At 37.3% G+C, this 24,305-nt stretch overlaps 1 protein-coding gene and 1 long non-coding RNA gene across 4 annotated transcripts; one reads left to right on the top strand and one right to left on the bottom strand.

Annotated features, from left to right (window-relative positions):
- Positions 1–246: 246 nt before the first annotated feature.
- On the bottom strand, positions 247–8,214 carry LOC104087093 (uncharacterized). Of its 3 annotated transcripts, none has more exons than XM_009591493.4 (6): positions 7,944–8,214; positions 6,565–6,692; positions 5,413–5,585; positions 3,232–3,330; positions 2,992–3,143; positions 247–960 (listed from the first exon to the last, which is right to left on the bottom strand). In XM_009591493.4, the coding sequence occupies exons 3-6, from the start codon at positions 5,581–5,583 to the stop codon at positions 573–575; spliced, it is 810 nt and encodes a 269-aa protein (XP_009589788.1). In that variant the 5' UTR covers positions 5,584–5,585; positions 6,565–6,692; positions 7,944–8,214; the 3' UTR covers positions 247–572. The 3 variants fall into 3 exon arrangements, with proteins under 3 accessions (XP_009589788.1, XP_009589787.1, XP_018623208.1); XM_009591492.4 differs by having other exon boundaries at positions 6,565–6,660; XM_018767692.2 differs by lacking the exon at positions 7,944–8,214 and adding an exon at positions 7,736–7,884 and having other exon boundaries at positions 6,565–6,660.
- Positions 8,215–22,088: 13,874 nt separating this feature from the next.
- LOC104087094 (uncharacterized) lies at positions 22,089–24,003 on the top strand. The gene is made up of 3 exons (XR_684215.4): positions 22,089–22,789; positions 23,051–23,332; positions 23,415–24,003. It is a non-coding gene; the product is annotated as an uncharacterized lncRNA (long non-coding RNA).
- The last annotated feature ends 302 nt before the right edge of the window (positions 24,004–24,305 follow it).

Genomic DNA, 24,305 nt, shown 5'->3' with positions numbered 1-24,305 from the left:
TAAGGATATTAATCCCGATATAAATTTTGGAATTATAGTTATCCCATATTTAGTTGTGGGTATTAGCTAATACCAGTATGGATTCATACCAAAATGGTGGTATTAGTTATCCAATATAGCAGGTGGGCGAAATAATCTCATAAGGTATCCCGGAACTGAACCAACAGCCCATAGTTCTTTCAACCTTTCACAAAACATGAGGATTCTACATATGCACTTGTACAAGGGTCAAAGAAAATTAGAGAATATCTAAATGTCTCACTTTCATTTAATGGAAGCTACCTGAATAACATAAAAAAGAAGAGAGCATAAAACTAGTTCGATACGACACAACACACAAGTGCCACAAAAATCTTTTCTCAATCCTTCTCCTGAACGTCTGATAACACAGTGAGACGCCTCTAAACGTTACAAGCTCTTTCGTATACATTTTATGGAATAAGTGGCTAATCAGCTCATTTACATGTCTAGCATTCAAGACTAAAATGCCTATGTGATGAGACATACAGAAAATTGCTAGCTTCCCTTCCCAAAACATACTAACTGCCAAACCACATAACTTGAGATGTAATTTAAAGGAACCAATTAAGGCTAATCTTGCCAAGCCAAAAGAGAAGAGGGAACTGAGCTAGGGCAATAAACAGTAGGAGATAATGATGCCTACTTGAATCATACGTCCTCACCTCTGCAAAGAGAACTCTTTTCATCGTCTTCACCAAAAATATTCCCATGCACAAGCATGTCCATGGCATCAAAAAGTAGTAAGAATAGTTCCATACAATTGTTCCCAAAAGGGCTATGGACAATCCTGTAAAAGCGTATCCTGCGTATGAAACAATGTCAAGGAGAGGAGCCTCTCCACTACCCAGTGAGAACAATGTCATTTTCAGCAACGAAACTTGCAAAAACCAGCCAACCAACCCCTTTATAAACAGCCAACTGAGAGCTTCTGGGCTAAACCTGGCAAGATATGAAAAGATTCAGAATTATACAAACAAAACGGGATATAGTGTAGCAGCACAAGATATTGCAAGAAAGAAAATAGTTACAATATGCAGAACAATGAAAACAAAACAAGGGACATACACATGGTAGAATAAGATTATACCAACCATACCTAGAAGTCAAGGAATCATCACCAATCATATCTGACATGATTGATGTACAGAAAACTACTCCTTTGTCCCAAACTATCCTATTTTCTGTTTTGAGGTGTTCCAAAATTCTGTCTATTTTCCAAGAGAACATTCTTTTATACACTATCTGATACCCTTTTACAACTCGGTATTTAGAAGTTATCACATGCTTTTTTTTTCTACTAGTTTATGGACACGCGCTTCTCGCATGTATTCCATATAATTTTAAGAAATCACATAAATATATTAAATAATGTGTTTAATAATAATTTCATCACAGATATTCAATCAACTTTACATGAACATTTTTTTGTGTGGTGGATATTTAGTACTTATAAAAACCATGAGTACATGATCAAACAGTTAGAACTTCCCCCAACTACAATCAAATTAAAGAGCCAAGAAAATTTCTTGTATAAATCAAAAGAGCCAAGAAAACTTCATGTACAACCTAAAAGCTTAAGACATTAAAAGACTTTTACTTGAGTCTGTTTAGTTGAGTGTTAAATAAATACATGCTTAGTATTTTCTCAAAGTCCTATGTGATTAGAGATAATAAAGAAAACGGATCTAACCAAAGGATACATATATATATATATATATATATATATATATATATGTTTCTTCCGAATATAACATTGATATAAATTTGGTATTCGTATGGAGAAAATTATAAAAAACTATTTTATGAAACTGGAGGAAAAAGTGAATGGTGTCCATGTACCACTCCTGCCAGATGCATATACTATGCAGCAAAGAAAACCATATTCGCAACATTAACTATCCTAATACATATCAGCTCTCTCACACTTCTACCCAGTTTTTCCTCTCTTTCTGCATCCAAAGTAATACTCAGTCTCACTATTCCAATCTTATAATATACTAAAAAGAAACAGACAATCAACATTTTAAAATAATTAAAAAAAAATTGATCTAGAGAAAAGAGAATAACTTGTCTTATATGTTATTCTTTGCTTGTGCTAATGTTAACTCCCACAAATTCTCCAATTTGTTCAATCAAGACAATGAAATACCTATACCGAAGTGCTTTCAAATTAGGCAAATTTCCATCTTTATCAAAATGGTTCTGAAATAGTTGTATTTATAACCCAAGAATATTAAAAGTTATGAAATGCTTGTTAAATTTACAGGAATTTCAAAAGGTTTATTTTGAAAAACGTAAAGGCTTCATTGCACCATGATTATTATTTTTTTAAATGCATCATAATAAGTATATTAAGAGTTTCAAAGCAAAGCATTAAAATTCCAAGGCGATTATTTTAATTTATTTTTATAGATATTTAACATTTACTGAAAGGTAAGTTTACATTATGATACAAAATTATTATAGAAGTAATGTTTAAATGAATGGCAAAATTGTCATTCAGCATTTGATGGATATTTTAGTAATTCAACCTTCACTTTAGAGCTTCACACTTATAATATAGTAGTATGATTTATAATAGTGGTGTCCTGGCCAGCTTGCACGCATCTAGACTATTCCATCAGGCACTTGCTACCTCCCACTAGCACAAAGTATCATGTAACTCTGGCCGGGAAGAATGAAGGAGATAACCCGAAGGAGTATTAGAACAAAAGGGAATCACCGGGTGCAGCAGATAGCTTCATGCAAATAACTGAATTAGGTATTGGTGCTGAAAACGATATAAAATTCCACACACTGCATGTTCAAGTATAAATGTCATGGCATTTGGCGCTTCAAACTAAAATGAGGTGAGCAACAATTAACCAAATTCAACGCAAATATTTGATTGGTAACAAGTCATGTACTCATCATTATTACTCACCACCACATTCAAAGCCTAAAGGTAGCTTGAGGAAGCGATAAGCTTACCTTCCCTGCAAACCCAATGATAAGCCAGCAAGAACAACATAGGTTCCGAAGGCCATAAACGGAATGTACAAATCCGGAGCATTTATGTCATAGATAGGGGGCTTATAGGATAGCCTGCCACCAACTGGCTCAGTGATTCTTGTCCAATGACCCTACAGACAGTTGAGGAGGTTACGTTACTATTTGGGAACATAATGCAATGATGATACTCCAATGAGATAAATGCAAATAAAACCTTACTCTGTGTAGGAAAGGGAAAAGAACTACTTTCAGTTTGTTTCTCACATAGTGATCATTCACTTGGAAGTAGTACTGGGGATCCGAAAAGTACCTACTTATCTGTTTCCATAAAAAGGAGTTGCAAGTTAGAGCTTTGTTTCTACCAGCAAAGCTACACAACTCCAATCAGTATCATCCAATAATAAAATGTTCAGACGGTATGGTAGTGTTTTGGACACTAAAAATGTCGAAATTATGCAGTTAGGACTACTATCGTGGAAAGTATCTCTAATATGTTGCAAAATCTCACCACTCCAAAACATCATTCAAGAGGTGCATACAGTCAATGTGATTCCATGACATACGTGGATAATTTTTCTAAACTTGCAATAATAATAAAGAGGCAGATAGCACTAGTGACAATGTAAAGGTGCATGCAACAGAAGCAGGCGAATGCTTCACTAAGAATAAAAAATTATCATTTAGAGTTTATTCAGGTGAGAAATATTCACTGAAATCCTGATGATTTCAAAAATTAGCTTTTAGCACCTCAAATAAACAAATTGCAAAAACTGCAAAACATTTGTGGCTCGAGGTGATACAGAAGAATTTCTGGTACACATGAGACTTCTCCTCGCTAAAACATTTTTGAAAAATTACAAGAGAGAAACATTTCTAAAAAAATAATTCTAAGATGCTGTCGCATTATCAGACTAATCAAAAGGATGGCAATTAACTTTATCTATGTACTGATGGTTTCCTGTTTCTTTCTTTTATTTATTTTGCTAGTTTCTGCATAACTATTTAAATTGCCTCAATCATAAAACAATTCTAATTCCATAACTCATTGTGACTGACATATTTATCAATTCTGAAGAAAGTTTCTACATCATTTGCTGTGTGTGGGCAAATCTTTTTCCCAGTGCAGACTGCCTTAGCAGCATAGCTCCCAACTGCAGCTAGACCAAATTGCCTGTACAATCTTCCCCTTCTCCAGAGTCCCAACGTCACTTCCTTCAGTATTTTCCCCTTCTCCAGAGTCCCAGCCTCACATTCAGTATTTCCCCCCTTCTCCAGTGTCCCAACGTCACTTCCTTCAGTATTTTCCCCCTTCTCCAGAGTCCCAACCTCACTTCCTTCAGTATTTTTTCATCCTGTGCTCCTTCTCTACTCACCTTCTCCTTCCTAACTCAGCCATCAGGGTATTTTCCTGGGTCAATTAAACTGTCATTTGCTGCATTAAGTATAATCACACAGAATTATGTTACTTTATTTACAATGGTGGTTGCTGAGTCATTTGCGCAGCTCCTTGACTAATACCCAGGTACCTGCTACCTCCCTCATATACAAGTATCGGGTAACTCTGCCGCCAAGGCTTAGGCATAATGGAAGAATTCATCTTGGACCCTATTAGGACACAAATCTTGATTCCTAAGGTTGACTCCAACTCTTAGACTGCTAGCCCACCTCCTTAGGGATCACAAAGAAACTCAAGTCTACCACCGCCATTTTCTATGATTGCCCTTGTTATAAATAGTCATTCATGAAAATCTGGTACACACACTTCACATCAAAACATTTAAGAGTATTTAAACATCAAAGGAGAGGCAAACGTCACTGGTGCAAGAGCTGAATCAGAAGATGGTGTAAGGATTTTTCAGTTTTATTATTACTGGGTCCATCTTCTTTAACCAGCCATTTCTCTTCTCCTAAGCAGAGATGATATGACTTTTTCTCTCTCAGGAAGAAGCCAATTTTATTAATACTGAGTTACTGACTCATTCTATAAATTGCACATTATGGAGGAACGGGAATTTCTTCACCTTGTTTCACTATACTATATGGTGATGGACAAAAGAACTCCCCTTACGTCTGAAATTCAATACAAAGTTCTAATCAAACTTACATTACTGTATCATGTAACAATGTCATTTTAATGATGTCATCAAGGTTAAAGACAAATTTTGAAATCTTACAAGAAGCTATGAAATTGTGGTAGAATTACCCTAGATAAAAAGCAATAAATAAAAGAAAAGGAAAGCAATTTTCCTCTGCCTACACAGAAACGATATTCCTTTGCCTACTGTTATGTCGTTATGTATTCCTAACATACGTTTTTCATCACCTAATGAACAACTATTGACATAAGAATTATTAAAAGAAAACCTATACAAATAAAAGAAACTACATTGAAAATCTTACATTGCTTTGAACATACTGAGAACTAGATCCAAGGATTTTTTCTCCATAAGCCCCTAATCCACCTCTGATGAAACCAGAGCTAGCACCAGAGAATGCATTTCCAAAAGGATTCGCCTGCGTAGTAGCAGGCGGTCTTGGAACTCCAGGCTGTGCTCCAAGGTTATCATACATTTCTGCAATACAGGTGGTTTTTCCCAATACAAGTGTGAGTAACTCAACATATGCAAAATCCTTTTTGTCATTAATAGATTGGAGGACAGGAGTAATAGCAGCTCTCTGGGTCCGATTTCAGACATTGATAGCATAGTGTTTAGTAAATTTGTTATGCAACTATAAGCAGTAGAGAAGTTGAAATCCTGCACTGAGTGTAACTTAGGTGAAAGTACAGCTGGAAATTAGTTATTAATCACTGCTTCAAGTCTTCACCATACCTTCTAAACACCCCCAACTAAGGGTTAAGTTTAATAGTAGGATTAAGAGAAGTAATGAAAGAAGGAAGATTGGAACCCGTACCCAATCTTTTGCATGCAGGTCAAAAATCAATCACACATACACTTAAGCCTAGGATATGACAATTTGAGATGCCATCGAGATGCTTTACATGCAGGGTAGTGGAGAGTCTACAAGAAGAGCTGATGGAAATTTAAAATGGCAATAAGGGCGTGTTGAAAAAATGATGCCCTGATGTGTTCTACATCAAGAGACAAAATAACACAGATTACAGAGGCTATAGTCTGAACTAGGGAATCGATCAGGTGTGGCAGGTGGGGGTGGGAGGTTGGATGTGTCTTCAGGGGAGCGGCCTAGGGTGCTTTGGTGATTTGGTATAGCCGGATGTTTTCTTTGTTACAGGCTATTCCGATGCCACAGCAAATATCATGTAAACTTATGTGCATTGGTGAAAATTTTAATGAGTCTTTTAGAGCATGTAGAGAAATTCAGGTATAATACTACAACATTATAGGAGGAATTATGGGAAGCGAGGCAGGAGTCGGACGGAGACTTTAACCAAGTAAAGTTATGACAACCAATAACATGTAAATTGCTGAACAGTTGAATGAACTTTTATGTACAGCAATCGCGGGTATCATCACAAAAACACAAATTAAGGCCAGCTTTCATATGGTTGTCAAGACAAATTGAGATGCTTACCTTACTGAAATAGTGCAGTACAACTTTAAATCGGGACGCCCGGTTGGCAAAAAGGCAAACTTCAAGTAATTGTGCACTTGGATTTTTCAAAAAAATCTGCAAACAATAACCACTTCTTTTATAAAGATCTGCAAACATTAACAACATTAATAAAGGCTTAGTGTTTTTCTTTTGCTCAGGTAAAGTAAAATAAAGGTTTAGCTTCACACGAGCGCAGTTAAAAACATTGACATGCAATTACCACTTCAACCATATTGAACCAAATTCTAAAATTTCCAAAACATACTGCCCTACGTTCAACACCTCAATGTCAGGCTCTGTACATATTACCACACATGAAAAACAAGGATGGTTTGTGTTGAATTAAATTGATTTTGACTTTTAGAATTCTCAGTTTTACTTTACTTCTTTCAATAGGAGTTTCACATTTCCTTCCTATTTCAGAAGAATTTGTTTCATGAAGAAAGTAGAAGGCATCTCCAAAATTCTCAGCAAAGAAGTACTTCCTAAATAAATCAACAGTGTCTAGCAACACAAATGAGGAAGAAATTTTCTCTTCCTAAGTGTAAATTGCGAAGCAGAGCTGTTCCCCATTCGCTAAACATGGGATCACTTCAATCCTTTGAGCACACTTTACTAAACTATCGCACTGCCATCACGCAAAATGTCAACAACAATTGCGCTAGTGTTTTCCAAGCATCTTCTATCTCTTCCTAGCAATAGCCATCAGGAAAATCACTAAAGATAGTTTCTTGATCGAATCAGGAAAATTCAGATCCCCCCCCCCCAAACCAAAAAAAATTCTTAGGCAACTGGCTGCTTAAATCTGCATAAATGCAATCCAAACATATACTCATAAAGTATAGGTGCTAATATATGGTCCAAGAACTCTCTAAAACTAAAAAATAACTGTGTCAGCAGGTTCAGATCATTCCCACACAGAGTAATCTTTTGGCTCAAGCCAACTGTAGCCGGGGCGACAATTAATTTTTCCAAGCAAATTTTATCATCAGATCATTTCAAATTAAACTCTACATGCAAAATATCTGAGTTTGTATCATAGCTTGTTACACAAAAGGATGCAGGTTTTACAAGTTTCAAGAGCACAAAAGGAACCCAAAAAAACCCTTTTTTAAAATTGCATTTCATTTTTGAATAGAAGTAATATTACCAATACTCAAAATAGAAACCAATGGAGACAGGCAATTAACAATATGAAACTATCTACAATGCTAGTGCATAAAACGGTATAACCAAATAAAGCCTTATAGATTAAAAGAAAATGTGTGGATCACAGATAAATCATAGGCTAGTGATGGAAATGATGAATCAAATTTTGCCAATACGGAGAAGTTACAGGAAGATTTAAAAAAAATTACCTTTCTGGAAAGCCGGAGAGAAAGGAAAGGTAATAGTAGTATGTGCTAAGAGACAGTAATGGACATCTCAAACTGCAATCGATGACAAATAACGCGTTGAGCGAGCCCCCCAGATCCAAAACTTAGAAGCCAAGATTGCATACGTAGAAATTATGAGACCCATATTTTATGACCCGACCCAGCCAAATTTTTTTATTTTTTGTATTTTTTTTGCTAAAATCATTTTCTTCCTCTAATTTTAAGAATACAACTCATATATTTTTCATTTACTGATCTCCCGTAAAAAGGAGTAACTAAAAGGTAAATTTTTATAATGAGTAATAAAATCGATTTTTCATATCAAAATCATATTTGTGAATTGTGGCACATTAGATGTGTGTTAATACTTAAAAAATATTATTCCCAATTTATCATTTAAACTTGACAAAATGACATTTTAAAAAGAAATAGAAGAGAACGGTATTCCAAGTTGAGTCCGCTAGCCATAGTAGAGATTTTTATATCAATTGGAAATATAAAGAATTCTAATACTTTTCATTTTATTTTTATTTGGTACAAAAATAGCCTAAAATGAGCTGAGAATATGATTTATGAAGATTCAGATAATTAGTTTTAACTTGTTTGGGATTGAAAGTAATTGTTGTTTGTTGTTTGTTTGTTTGTTTTAGAAGGGACTTGATTCCAATCATGTGAGCAAAAACCAAAGATCTGCAAAGTAGCTAGGGAAGTAGATGGGCTGGACTAGATTGGACGGCCCGAAAAGAAGGGATTTCACACAAATAGCTTACTCTATTTATATTTGGGAAAATTATATAAATGTCCCAAATAAGTGTCAACTTCCGACCTCTAACCATTAATCATAGACTTACCAAAATTAGTCAAATACATATAAAAATTAAAAAACCAAATAAATAAGGTTCTTTCTCTCAAAGAATCACACGCCAAAATCTCCTTTCATATTTTTAAGCGTGATTAGCAACATTAGATGCAAGACGGAAAGAAATTTTATGGATGAGCTAGCAAATAAAGTTATGAAATATAAATATATATATATATATATAAATATAAATATATATATATATATACAATATTCCAAAAATCTAAGCAAAAGGGCCCTTTTTCAATGGGTATAGTTGAAATTTATTGAAAACATATAGATAAGTCAATATAAATAATTTGAGGAAGATTGGAGGTGATTTAGACTGGTTTGGTATCAAAATTCGTAATTAAATCGAGTTCAAAAAATCCTTTTGCGACACATGTATCACGCATGTATCTTACACACAGGTATACATGGATATACATGTGATACGTAAACATTATTTTTTTCATGTTTATTTTTTACTTCGAATTTTCAATTCAAATCAGCTCAAAACTCTACCAAATCATCCGAAAACTAAGATTCAAGCTCCTTAAAATATACCTAATCTATTCTAATAATACCCACTAAAAAGAAAGCAAAAAATTGATTTTTTTTTTGCTATAAATAGCTAATTAATATTAGTAATATTTTATAAATTGGCCAATTTTTATAATGAGCTACTTATAATTGGATATATCTAGTAGTTTTCCTTTATTTTTTCTAGTCGGAATATATAAATTATATATTAATTATACACTATATATATATATATATATATATATATATATATGGTAATCAGTGGCGGAGCCACATTCACTCAAGGGGTGTCGGTTGACACCCCTTAGTCGGAAAAATTATACTGTGTAGTTAGGTAAATATTTTTTTAATGTGTATATATACTATGTATTGACACCCTTTAACTTATTGATAAATTTATTTTTTTATATTTTAACTTTCTTAATGAAAATTCTGGCTCCGCCAAACGCTTGTAATCTCCACTCTCCAACACTTGCCCCTTGAACTTCACTTCTATTTTGTCTCTCCACATCTGTTTTCCTGAAAATTGGCGTGCTATCTTTTAGTATCTACACAATCATATACATAACGATATACCAGAAAAGGTTTCGTTTATCAAATTCACTTCTATTCTAGGTCCTGATCGACCTTCTCCTATGTTGCTGAGTGCCGTCCTCAATTATGTAGGAGTATTAACTTTGAACAGCATCAGTTAATGAGAACACACATTCTCATGCAATGTAGATTAAACTTCCCCCTAGGTGTCTCTCTAATGTTACATATCAGACAACAGGTCGAAAAAGTAATTTATCTTGCTAAATTTAACGTGAAAAATGTGTTGGAGGTTTGCCAATATCTCTAAAAGTGAGTCTTGTTATTTAAATGTCACTATTATATAGGATAAAATCGGTTCACATTAAATGTTCGAATGACAGAGTAACACGTGGAACCGGAGGGAACAGACGGAAGATGAAGCAGGTGAAAACCTAAACTGAGGACAACAGCTTCGGTTGGCATCAGGTAGACCTCGAAGGGAACATTATCAATGAGATCAAACAAATATTTGTCACCATATGACATTCGATGAAGAATATTCCTCAGTATTAAATGCGCACCCGTTACAGAGAATTTTTGCATTCATGACCTGCCGTTACATATTCATCAATGGGCCCCATTATTGTCATTTAATAGGGGTTTGATCCTAGGACCTTGTTCCCTAGGTATAGTTATAAATAGTGACTTCAACAATCATTGTAACACACGAAAATTCTGACAAACTGATTCTACACATTATCCCAAGCTGAATAATACTTTATTTTCCGTCTAGTGTTATTCTTATTGCTGTCTTCGGAAGCTTTGCTCACGGAACCAAGTTGTGTGATATTTTATCTCGATTTCAACGCTAACTCTTGCATTTTATTTGATTTATTTATCATTTTGGGATCAAATCAATTCTCTTGTCTATAAATCACGCTATAAATTTAACTGTACTGTTTTACGGGTAAACAGCTTGGTGCCCACTGTGGGGCTTATACAATTACGTAATTGAATTAATCCTTGCATCTATTACTAATCTGTTTGATTCTTTGTTTCTTAGCAAAAAATCGTAAAAGATGGCAGCTAATGATGTCAACATCGCACACAACGTTGAGGCACAAAACAATCTGCCTCAATACGAGGATTCAATCAGTGACACCCGCAACGAAGAGGACGCAACCATGCCAGTTTATGGCGGGCGATATCCATGACACGTACGGGAGGCAACTCCTGATGATGCTGAAGACGAGCACATTACGGAAATGGTGAGGATTTGAGAAAATAGCAAAAGACCATCATGTGCCATCTCTCACGGCAAGCCCAGGCCATGATAGAACTAAGGCAAGCGTTGTCGGGTGCTTCCAACAACGCGAATGGAAGAGGCCCAGTTCCTCCTGGTGTTCCTGCAAATCAAATAGCGCAAAGGGTTAATAACAATACCCCGAGGGGTGAGGTCAGCTTCGACGGGGTCGGGGGGGGTCGGCATCGAATCTGGTAACAACAATAGTAATAATCCCTTCAAAATCGAGCTCATGCGGTTTATGAGGGAAATAAACGCTTGAATAGACCAAATTCTGGGAGCACCACCAGTGTTGAAGGGCCCGGACTCAAAGATATACACCCAGTTGCCGTTCAAACTGAGCGCAATACCAGAGTTAATTCTGAAATAGTTCAAAATGCCAAATATACAGAAATATGATGGGACTTCGGACCCTCAGGATCACATCACCACCTATATAACGGCGGTGAAAGAAAATGACTTGGCTCAACACGAGATTGAGTCGATCCTGCTAAAGAAGTTTGGAAAAACTCTCACGAAGGGGGCCCTGGCATGGTACTCACTCTTATCCGAACACTCAATAGATTCCTTTGAGATGCTCGTAGACTATTTCATCAAGGCACATGCCCTACCAGGAAGGTCCAGGCCCGGAAGGCGGACATATTCAGAATTTCGCAAGGAGAGTCTGCGTTGCTGCGTGAGTTCATTACTAGGTTTTAGAAAGAAAGGATGTTGCTACCAGTCGTGCCAGATGAATGGGCAGCTGAGGCATTTACTTAAGGGGTTAAACTGAGGAGCTCGGACGCCTCCCGGTAACTAAAAAAGGCATGCTCGAGTTTCGGGCAACTACATGGGCGGATGTTTATAACAATTACGAATCAAAGATAAGAATAGAAGATGATCAACTGGGGTTCGCAGCATCAACTAAGGGTCAGGATCGAGAAAAGAACAAGGATAAATCGAAGAATGATTTTGATGCAGATCAGCGATCTTCTAAGGGGCGATTTTTGCCCTACGAAAGGGCCGAAGGATGCGACAGAGGGTTCAGATCGGCAGATAGGTTTGTTCCCGATAGAAGAACTGACTGTGGCTGGAACAACAAGTCATTGCAAGATAAAGAGGTATCGGGTTCCTGAGATTCCACCTATCACAGGTTGTCCAAGTACAACTTCAATGTCAGCATAGTGGAGCTGGTATCGGCGATGAGGAACATCAAGGAAATGCGGTTCCCGAGGCCGATGAGATCTGATCCCAGCCAGAGGGATCCTAATCTATGGTGCGAGTACTATAAGACTAACGGTCACAAGATTGGGGACTGTAGACATCTGCGCGAAGAGATGGCAACGTTGTTGAAAAACGGCCATCTCAGAAAGTTCTTAAGTGACCGGGCTAAAAATAATGACGGTCGCAGCCGGGACAACGCAGAGCCCTCGAAAATAGGTGAAGACCCTCCTCAGTCAACCATCAACATGATTTTCGGGGGAAACGAGATCAACGGTGTAACCTTCTCGACAACAAAAAAGACAAAAGTATCGGTGACTCATAGCAAGAGACTCCAGGAAGTCACCGAGGACGACATCCCTTTCACAGAAGAGGACGCTGATAGACTTATACTGTCGTACAACGATGCCCTGGTAATTTCTCTTAACTTTCTAGAATTAAAAATTAAATGTGTTTTGGTAGACCCAGGATGTTCAGCCAACATCATTCAATGGAGAGTGCTGGAGCAAGCTAAGCTAATCGGAAGCATCATTCCGGCAACAAAGCTCTTCGGCAGGTTCAACTTAGCAAGTGTGACAACCCGAGGAGAGATCTTGCTGCCCACGAACGCCGAAGGGGTCATGAAGATTACCTTATTTGAAGTAGTAGACGGTGACATGGGCTACAATATAATTCTTGGCAGATCATGGCTACACGAGATGAATGTCGTACCATCAACATATCACCAACTTCTGAAATTCCCAACTCCAGAGGGAATAAAGCAAATAAGATGAGATCAAACGGTGGCAAGGGAAATGAACGCGGTCTCGATTTCCATCAGTAAAGGGAAGGAACACATAGCATAGAAGTTACAGGAACCGACTCCCGAACCAAATGAAGACAACAAAGGGGAGGAGCTGTCGGAATCTTACCAGGTACCAAGGTATTTTCAAGTATCAGAAGAAACGGATGCGACCAAGTCCATATCGGAAGAACTCTAACAAGTGGCATTATTCGAAAAGTTGGTTGAGAGGAATTTTCACTTGGGGACAGGACTAAACCCCGAGCTCAGGTCAGGATTTATTGAATTTCTTAAAACTAACGTTGATTGTTTTGCATGGTCGAACACGGATATGACAGGTATCCCTCTAGAGGTGGCCGTGCACAAGTTAAGCCTAGACCCAAGCATCCTGTTGGTAAGGCAAAAGAAGTGACCAATTGCCGAGGTCAGAAATAGGTTTGTTAAAGAAGATGTAACTCGACTGCTCGATATAGGTTCAATCCTGGAGGTAAAGTATCCCGACTGGCTAGCTAACATAGTAGTAGTTCCAAAAAAGAATAATAAATTCCGTATGTGCCTAGATTATAAGGATCTGAATAAGGCATTCCTAAAAGACTCATTCCCATTGTCAAACATTGATCAAATGATTGATGCAACGGCCGGACACGAGTTGATGAGTCTCTTCGATGCCTATCCCGGGTACAACCAAATTAAGATGAACCATGAGGATCAGGAAAAAACTTCATTCATAACAAACTTTGGCACATATTGCTATAATGTGATGCTCTTCGAGCTTAAAAATGTCGGAGCCACTTATGAGAGGTTCGTGAACAAAATATTTGAAAAGCAACCTCCAGGAAACCTTTGGCATCCTAAGGAAGCACAATATGAAGCTTAACCTCAAAAATTGTGCGTTTGGAGTCAGTTCTGGTAAATGTTTGGGTTTCCTGGTGTCACAAAGGGGGATCAAAGTCAATCCCGATAAGAAAAGTCAATCGAGGACATTTTAGACCAGCTGACAAACGTGAAAGAAGTCCAAAGACTAACCAGACGACTAGTCACTCTAAGCAGGTTCATTTCTCGGTCTTTGAAAAAATGTCATAACTTTTTCTCACTTCTGAAGAAGAACAACAATTTCGAATGGACTTCGGAATGCCAACATGCTCTAAAAGACCTAAAACGGTATCTATCAAGCCCTATGTTACTATCAAAACTGGAGGAAGGCGAACTGTTATTAATATACTTAGCAGTCTCTGAGGTAGCGGTAAGCGTCATTCTAGTCCGGGAAGATGAAGGTATGCAATCTCCTATCTATTATGTTAGCAGAATTTTATCGGGAGCGGAAACTCATTATCCACACCTCGAGAAACTAGCCCTATCTCTCGTAGTCGCTGCTCGAAAGCTTAGACCTTATTTTGAGTGCCACCCGATAGCCGCGGTGACAACTTTTCCTATGCGGAATGTACTTCACAAACCTCAGATGTCAGGTCGATTGGCCAAATGGGTAGTTAAGATTAGTGAATTCGATATCGAATATAAATCCAGGACTGCGATCAAATCACAAGTTTTGGTCGACTTAATGGCCGATTTTAGCCCTGGGCTACTGCCTTTGGCCTGAAGTTGATAGTGTTGTGAGTTGAGAAGCAGTTGCGGCATAGGCAGTGCTGTTTCTTAGTTGCTCACCAACCGAAGGGGGAAGAGGCCCGGTACTCGGCCTTATAGTACCGAGAGCAGCAACTGGGATCGGAAAGAGAGAATTGGCATTCTCCACCAAGTCAAAGTCTCCCTAGAGATCTTGGGCATCGTCCTCAATTGGGGTGATAATGTAAGGACCCGTACAAATTTTAACTAGAAACTCGGGGTTTCGTGGTTCCAAGATAGATTCTTGCGTATTCAGACTTTTTGGATTGAACAGTACCCTACGGACTTAGAGGAAACTGTTTCGCAGAAGAACGCATTTCTGCGGCCCATTATACGGCCGCATAATCACTCTACGGATCGCATAATGGTCGTAGAGTGAAACAGAAAGTTTGGCCAATTTGAGGTCAGCTTTGCGGTCGATTATGCGACCGAATAATCGATATGCTGATCGTATATTGGTTGCATTTTGGTTTTTGAGGAGGGAGTTCTGCGGTGCATTATGAGACCGCAGAATGAGTATGCGGACCGCATACTAGTTGCATACCTGGGCCGAAAGTTCAGGCCCCTGAGGGCCATTTCTGCGGTCACTTTGTGGACCGCTTAACCATTATGCGGTCTCATATGCGACCGCAGACCTGTGTCAGGGCACCCATTTTCTTAATTTAAAACTCGACCCTCATTCCGTTAAAACACCCATTTAGTCTATTTTGAAGCTATTTTCTGATATTTCTAGTGTGAGAGAGAGAGGGTTCTAGAGGGAGGGACTAATTCTCATCAATTAATCTTCAACCATCACTTAAAGCTTGGAAATATTCAAGTAGAGCACCAAATTCTTCATCAGAAAAGGTAAGACTTCATCACCCCAACTCTTAATTTCAAAGATAGTTATAATGGGGTATTAGTGTGATACTTCATGGGTATGAGGGGTGGTTCATCTTGCATACATGTGAAAAAGAGTGTGGGAAAAATAAAAAGTGAACTAGAACCATGAACATTTTCCTAATTTTGGGTTCAATTTGTATATTGCAAAAATAGATTGAGGTTGCTAAGGGTTCAGGATAATTGTATAGTCTAAAGAAGCGCAATTGAAGTATGTATGGCTAACTCTCTTCTTCTTAGAATCGAACTCCTAGTGTCCGAATAATTGGTGTAAGTTCCGACTTGATCATATTAGAATTGTTTGCCTTAGTGTGTTGGATTGAAAGATTCATGTTCCCTAATTGTTCTAGATGTTCATTGTGTCATCATGCTATTTGAGAACGTAATTATGATTTTCAAGCTCCTTCCCTTATGTGTGCAATGCCTTGTGTAATGGTACTTATCGACATGAATGATGATGTTACTTGAACGAATAAAAAGGGAAAGACTTGAATTGTAAAATATGCCAAAGTGCCAAGAACTATTTAATAAATGAGGATGTTTGTGCCATGTAATGAAAGATGGGAAAGAGATGTGAATTGAGTGAACAATTGAAAGAGGTTATGTCTCAAGTGAGATGGCTTAGCCGATCGGGCCGAGATCGGACGCCATGCTGTACACATGGTGGCATTTGTGTAGGAATTATTGATTTACATTATGGATATGGATATGTCTCACTTGAGATGGCTTAGTTGGTCGAGCCGAGACCGGAATCCGTGTAAAAATACGGTGGCATTATGAGTAGTGGCTTTGGCACTAAAGATTATTAACCTAAAAGGATGGAAAGATTGAATTGGAAACTATATGATCCTTACTTGGTGTTTCTTTATATTTTTGTGAAGTACTTATTGATTATTATGACTACCTTTTCTTTGTTTCACTATTCATTCTACTAAGATTGGTGTTTGCCTTACATACTAGTACTATTCGACAGTACTAACGTCTCTTTTGTCGGGGGCGCTACATCTTTGAATGGATGTAGGTGGTTCCATCACAGATAGTGTTGATCGCATATAGTGGTGCTCTTTTTCTCTCCTCACAACAGTCTTTGTGAGCCCTATTTCCCTCAGGGGTCATGTAGTCCTTCTTTTGTATAAGTTTTCATAATTCGAGGTATAGCCGGAGCCTTGTTGCTGGCATTTGTCATGATTGTCTTTTGTATCACTAGAGGCTACGTAGATGTTTATGTGGGTCATGTGTGTATGTTGGGGGTGGTCGTTGGATCGAGTTGTATTTTGGAAACTCAACTATGGCATAATGTATAAAAGAAAAATGAACTAGCAACGTTTATATATTTATATAACTGATTTCTCCCCTGTTTTACAAATAGTGATGCATTCTCTTTTTGGATTATGAATGAGTCGGGTAGGAAAGGTTTAATAGGCTTGTTCGACCGGGTTCACTCGATTGAGCGCCGGTCGCGCTCCCCGAGGTTGGGGCATGATAGATAAGCTCTTAAGATTGAGCATTTTGTTGAGCCGATGAATGTCGTTGTCTCCTTTGTAGGGAAGCCCCTTCATCATTCGCTTCCCCATCATCATCAACAACCACAGTGGTTGCGGCTGGCTCGAGTGAGGATTTTTTCACTGTTTTATTCTTTCCCTCGGTCGAGGAAGAATGCAGTCATTTTGCTTGCTTGTTCTCCAGCGGGGGACTCCGAGAGGAAGCGCTTGCACCGGAAGCAAATCTGATGCCGCCTGTTCGGGTGAGAGCCCCCTTCAATAACCTCGCATCCTCTACGGAATCAACCAAAACGTCCTCCTCATGGATGGTAACAGAGCCATGCGGGAGACCTTAATCCAACAAAAAAGTGAAGTTAACTAGTTTTCTTATGTACAAAGATAAACTAAAGGCAGAATCAATTTTACGAGTCAGCTCACCATCATTCTTGGCCCTCCATACGTATTTAGGAGCCAACTCTTTCCACCAACGGGTCTCAGGCGTGGTGATGTCCAGAATCTTCTGAACCCACCGGTCCAAGCCTTCAATCCTTGGTGGTGTCCACCGAGTTGCTAAAATAATGAAACGAGAAGGATCATCAACGACATGAAATGGACTTTTTTAGAAAAAAGAGATAGACTTTAAACTTACGTGAACGAGTCCAGGACTCAAGGAAGGATAGAGTTATAGCCGGGATGATGTCCCTGGTGGCAATGACGACAAACCGCTCCATCCATCCACGATCATTGTCGTCATCCATACTGTGAGCAAAGCATGGTGGCCACGTTTGCTGAATTTATTACTCCCCAACGGAAAATCTAGGGGGAGTAGATGTTCATCATACGAGCCAAGGTGAGGTCTTTTTTCGTTTCCGGCACAGCCACCGCAGACAGGCCACCGTTCGCCATACCGAAGGGCCCACCATGCCAAAAAAATATGGTATCGGTGGCACAACTCCAAAATCATGGGGTCAAGTCCCCCTCTCAAAGAAAATGCACCCAAAGTGAATGGGTACGTGTAAATGTACATGAAGCCCTTCTTAGTGAAGGTTACTCGCTCCACCAAATCTAGCTCATTTTTGCACACTTCCTATGGCTTCTCTCCCATGCTCACATCCTACAAAACAAAAACAAATACTACAAAAATAATATATAAAAATAAAATAAAAAAATAAAAGAAAGCAGTAAAGTTGGGGTGCCTCCCAACAAGCGCCTAATTTAATGTCGCAGCACGATGTGAACCACTTTGTGCCTCCATCTCGAACTTATGAATTGAGCCCCTAATTTGGCTTCTAGTTTTCTGTTATGCACTTTTTGTGGGGCTTAAAATATAACCAGGCCAAGTAATAAATTTTTCACTCTGTACTTCTCGGCCTTTAGATGAGGAATGTAATTTTTTCTTTTTGGCACAACAAATTCAAGAATATATGCACTCCCGTCCTCACTATTTGACTCCCCCATAGGCTTAGATGGATCGATTACTATCTTACTATCTAAACACAACGTGGAAAAATAATTGGAATGAGGTCTAATACGTCCTAACTCATGAATTGTACTGTTATTTACACTCTCGTATATACACACACTCAAGTCTCCCAAAGTAATGTTATGTACTCCCTCATATGACTCTAGAGCAATCTTCTCAACATTGGCATCATCAAGAAAAACATGATCTAATGATTGGTATTCTCGTTTTAACTCCTCAATTTGGTCTAGAAGATTTTTTTTAAGTTTTACACAACTCATCATTAAATTGTTGGGTGTTACACGGATCAACCTTTACACTCAAATCTGCATCCAAGTTATGCACTGCCAAGCCAAAATTATCAATTTTATGTGCAAGCTCATCTCTCTCTTTAGACCAACCATTCACCAACGTTGTTAGAAGACAATGATGTTTCGCATATTTACTTAATCGAGAATATCCGTCCCAATACCAACCCTTACTCCAATATTCAAATTCATATCTCCAAGAGGGCAGGCCATGACAAGCCCAAAAATACGGGCCATAAAAGTCTTCCGTCAACCAAGCGTCTTCCTCAATAACCTTACCTCCATATATTTCATCCCCAGATGTCATGCTGAGAGTACTAGAAACACACTAAAAGAAAAATTAAATAGTTATAAAAATAAAAATATTTACAAAAAAAAAGAAAAAGTGTGAAGATAAAAGTAAAAGTCTAATTTAGAAAATAACTCATTTTTAAGTCCCCGGCAACGACGCCAAAAATTTATTGCGGCCAAACGCACACGCAAGTATACGTGGTCGTCAAGTAATAAAGTGATAAGATAGAGTGTCGAACTCACGAGGACTTGTTATCAATTATTAAGTAGATCAGACTATCCTAATTATCTAAACAAGGATTAAACCCAAAAGTAGTGATGCTAAAGTAATTAAACTAAATAGAAAATAAATAACGAATTCTGAACAAAAGAAGAGCAGATGTTTATATTACCAATGTATTGAAAACGATCCAGGGTAATGGGCTATCTAATATTACTATTGTATTCTTTTATTGAATTGACAAACTAATTTATCTAGTTTATTGGTTGACAGTGTTAATATTGCTCATAAAAATCTATCGAGTTCTTACTCGCCTATTCAAGCTAACCTAACGCCTATATGTTTATGGAATTAGAACTAACAAGAATGCATTTATAATTCATGTACATCAACCAAGCAAGATAATTAAGTATATGTCTATCCTAACCGTGAATATATTCTCCGAAATTCGGATTCAAGAACTTGCTCTACTCAATCCTATATGCAATTTAAAATTCTCACTTTCGAGTTCAACTCTAGATTCGTAGATAATATTTAATTGGTGATCAAGTAATCAAATAATTAAGCGCAGGATTGAATAAACAAACCGATACGATAAACTAAGAAATCAAAATCAATATTCGAATAATAATATTCATGAAAGAACCACAACCTTAGAACATGAAGTTTAGCTCCACATAGACATGGTAGCCAAACAACGAATCATACAAACAACAACAACAACAACAATCCAGTACAATCCTACTAGTGGGGTCTGGAGAGGGTAGTTTGTACGCAGACCTTATCCTTACCCTGGGGTAGAGAGGCTGTTTTCGATAGACCATCGGCTCCCTCCCTCCAAGAACTCCCCACCTTGCTCTTGGAGTGACTCGAACTAACAACCTCGTGGTTGGAAGTGGAGGGTGCTTACCATTAGAGCAACCCACTATTGTCGATAGAAGCACTAGAGCAACGAGTCATACAAAGAGATATAAAAATTACTAAGTTTGGCGAAAGAAGATGAAATTCGGCCTCCACGACGGCTTCTTGCTCTCCCTAGGTCAAATCCCCTTCAAAAAGTACGTTAGATGCCCTAAAAGAGGCGTTTTTGCTTTATATATTGCGTACAAAAGTCGTGGGCCAAAATTTTCCTTTTCCTTTTCCGAATCAGCTTCAGGGATTGATGCTGAGTTGGATGCTTCGCGTCTGCCTCAGCTTGAACTTCTCAGCATCGGATACTGGGGTGGATGCTTTGCGTCCACCCTCTATTCCCTCAACCTTGCTTGACCTAGGTGCGGATGCTAAGGTGGATGCCTTGTTAAGACTTCACTACTAAGGGTGCTCCAAATAGCCTTTTTTCTAAGGTTGGATGCAAAGCATCCACCCTCTTCTCCTATAGCTGGAGCATCTTTTTTTCATATTTTTGCACTCCAAACATTCTAAATCATCACACACAACTTAATTAGTCATAAAATCAATAATTAACACATGTTGTTCATTTTTTTAACACCAAAAGCGGTTAAAACATGGGTAAAGTAACATTAAAACATATAAAAATATGCCCAACATCATCTTATCTCTAAATCACGCTATAAATTCAACTGTACCATTTTACGAGTAAATAACTATCGCTATAAGATGTTTTTCTTCACTTAAGCTTCACAATCCATTCAAAGTTAAATAATCTAGTATCAAAAGGGTAGGTATCAATTCATGTTACTCATGAATCACCTACTAGCTTTATTCCTTTCAGATAAATCAAACCGAACCGGAAAACCGCACCAAACCGAAAAGTAAAATCAAATCGATTAAAAACTTGATTATGTTTGGTTTGATTTGGTTCGGTATTGAGTAGAAAAACTCAAATCAAACAGACATATGAATATATATTTTTTATATACTTTTAAGACTTTATGTAATTAAATTTTTCTTTAAATAATGTCTAGAAATATTTGGGATCCTCTCATGGGATGTAATATTTAATAGAACTATGAAGTGCATTCGTTTTCATATACTTTAAATAATGGGTCGTATCACTTCTTATCAAGTGTTATTGAAATGTGTTAATCATCTCTTTGTTCTTCCATATTCATATGTATATCTTTTTCGAATTTAAAATGGTATTTCGATAATCTAAAATTAAATAGAGCATATCATTATTTAGGTATCATATTGATTTTTATGTTTAATTATTAAATTCGGTTAATCTTGAAAGTGTACATCAACGAAAAATAATTGTTAGACGATTAAGAAAATAACTATCATATGTTACTAAAAAAATTCTACCATAAGAATATTTTAATAGATCATATGTTTGTCAATTTTTTCAAATTTTACTAAATCTATATATTCACTTATCAAAACTTTATCTATAACTTTAACAAAGTAAGATTGAAATAATATTCATGTAACAAAAAACCCAAAAAAATCGAAAAACCCGACAAAATCGAACCAATCCAAACCGATATAGTTGGTTTGGTTTGGTATGATTTGGTTTTGATAAATACCAAACCAACCCGATACATCCCTGCTTTCAGCAATAAAATATATCCCGCTTATGGCAAAATTCAAAATTACTCTTCATTTCCTGTGGATGCCAGGAACTTTCGTAAGAAGATTTGTTTCACTACTCTCAGTTTGAAAGCTCCATTTATCGTCTTTTGGTCTTTTGTCATGCCCCTCTCATTTGATACTACTGGTTAGTTCTTTATTTCTCCAAACTCTGAAATTCCTTCTCTCTTTTTTTAAATCCAAAGACTAAGGTATCTCGAGAAAAATCACAAATTTGGGAGGTCTAAAATGTGAAAAGACAAATAAACTAAAGTTAGAAGAGCTTAGGTTAATTTTAGAGAAATTCTAAAATTAAACTAAGCCATTTAGCCATAGTTAAGCCTTAAAAATTATGTGCAATACATCTCTTACATTCATTGGTTTGTAACGTTCAAGGTGGTAAAACTTTTCTAGTTTTCAGAACAACATCGAATCCGTCAGCGTTTCATATTCAGTTTGGAAATCCTTGGTGTATTTCATATAGCCTAGCCAAACACCCTTTGTTCCTCAATTCCACATTCTTTGTGGAGCAATATTTGAAGACTGCCAAAAGCCTCATTTTTATTTTCAGATATCACAGATGGGGAAGAAGAAAAATGACTGTAGTGCTGCCATTGGCAGCTCAAGATGTATAATAGTAGGCCGAAGCATAGACGGTGATGGTGCAAATATATTCCGTGCTTTCAAGCCAACTCAAGCCGAAGAAACTTAATTAATGGTCACCGCTAACCGTTTTTGGTCCCAAATCTTTGGGTTGCTTTTTCCAATAAACATTAATAGTAAGGGTAAAATCGTAAAGCACGATTTACATTCAAAGAAGCTTCGCTCAACGCGGATACAACCAGATCGCGGTTGGTTTGGTACGTTCTATTTCCAGAAAGTTTGATCTTTATGAATCTTTAAAATGTATTCTTTCTGTCTTTTTAATATAAAGTAACTTGCAATTTATATATTTTATGTAGTTTTTGACTATCTAAATTTGATTTGACATAATGAATTAATTTTGTCTAATTTAACTCCGGAAAGTTGTCAAATTGACATTATTATTATTATTATTGACAATATAATGAAAGAACTATATTGAAACGTCTGAATTAAGATATGGTTTTTCGAATTTACAGGCAATACTCGGGTGATTGGCCAGAAGGAGTTGCAATTCTTTAGAGAAGAAATCCAAAATCGGCTTTCCTTTTTCCTTCCTGATATATGTTGAATTTAACTCGCAAAGAAGAGCTAAATATTAGTGTACTAATGCTTGGAATTCTGTATTCTGTTTACCAATATCACCCTCTATTTATCTTTCTAAAGTGAGCAAGAGTTCATTGTCATAACAGTGAGCCTTCTGGACCTAAAACAAAGAGGAAACGCTCAAAATCATTAGCCAAGATGGATAATGTCTCCAGGTATGAAATGAGATTGCAAAAAATGTTGACTTTATGTACATCATATTAGCTGGAAGATTAAAAACAGAAATTCTTATTGCAGATGCCCCTCTCCCAGTTCATGACCATCTGAAGCCAACAGGAAGATGCATATCTAAGCCAACCAAAACCAAGCATTTTTGAGGACTGTGAAACTGAAGATGCAAGAGACAAGTCAAAAGCAGAGCTATTATAACTATGCTACTTAGTTCTTGCGACTGCTGCTAGAACAGTGATTTGTGTTCACTTCGGATATAGAAGAAATAACAAGGCAACGAGTTGACTCGTTTGAAGGAGGTGAAAAGAATGAAAAAGGAAGAGGGATGCAAATGAGTTCAGAATTAATAATACACATTGTTATCTCTTTTCCCCTCTCCATCCCTTTCCTTTTGATTCTAATCAGTTTACCCCTTGGGCATTTGATACTTTCCCAGTATAAAAAAAAAGTCCAACCAGATATGGGTTGGTCTAACTGGGTACATAATACTGTCGACCTATCGGAATATTCCAATCACAAACGATTAAAGGCAACGTTATTCTGTCCAACTTTGCAGATAAACGCAAACGGAAGAGATGAGTGGAATTTAGCTAACATACACACAGCTTAGATCCTTATTTGATCCACATTTAAACGAAAGATGGCAAAAGATAAAGCTTTCTGCGCTTTGCTTGTGGAGCAAGAATTACTTTTATGAATTACTAAGTATCTAAATTGTCATTCTCATTCACAGTATTTTATCTTGTACTCTAACAAAGCAGGAAGGAAACAAGAAAAGAAGTAAACTAGTTTTCTTCATATTCTCTTTATTATTATTTTTCTTTAACCAGGGGTGCTTCATAATTCATGTGAACACAATAATTAACACAATGCAAATAAGTTTGAGAGTAGATTTTCCGATGTTTTTGTGGAGCAACTCAAGAAGGAAAGAAAATGAAGCCGCAGCAGCTGGGGCCT

Source organism: Nicotiana tomentosiformis, chromosome 1 (assembly GCF_000390325.3).
Source record: "Nicotiana tomentosiformis chromosome 1, ASM39032v3, whole genome shotgun sequence".
Classification (NCBI taxonomy): Eukaryota; Viridiplantae; Streptophyta; class Magnoliopsida; order Solanales; family Solanaceae; genus Nicotiana; species Nicotiana tomentosiformis.
Note: the sequence above shows the minus strand (reverse complement) of the source record. Positions and strands in the feature narration are given on the sequence as shown.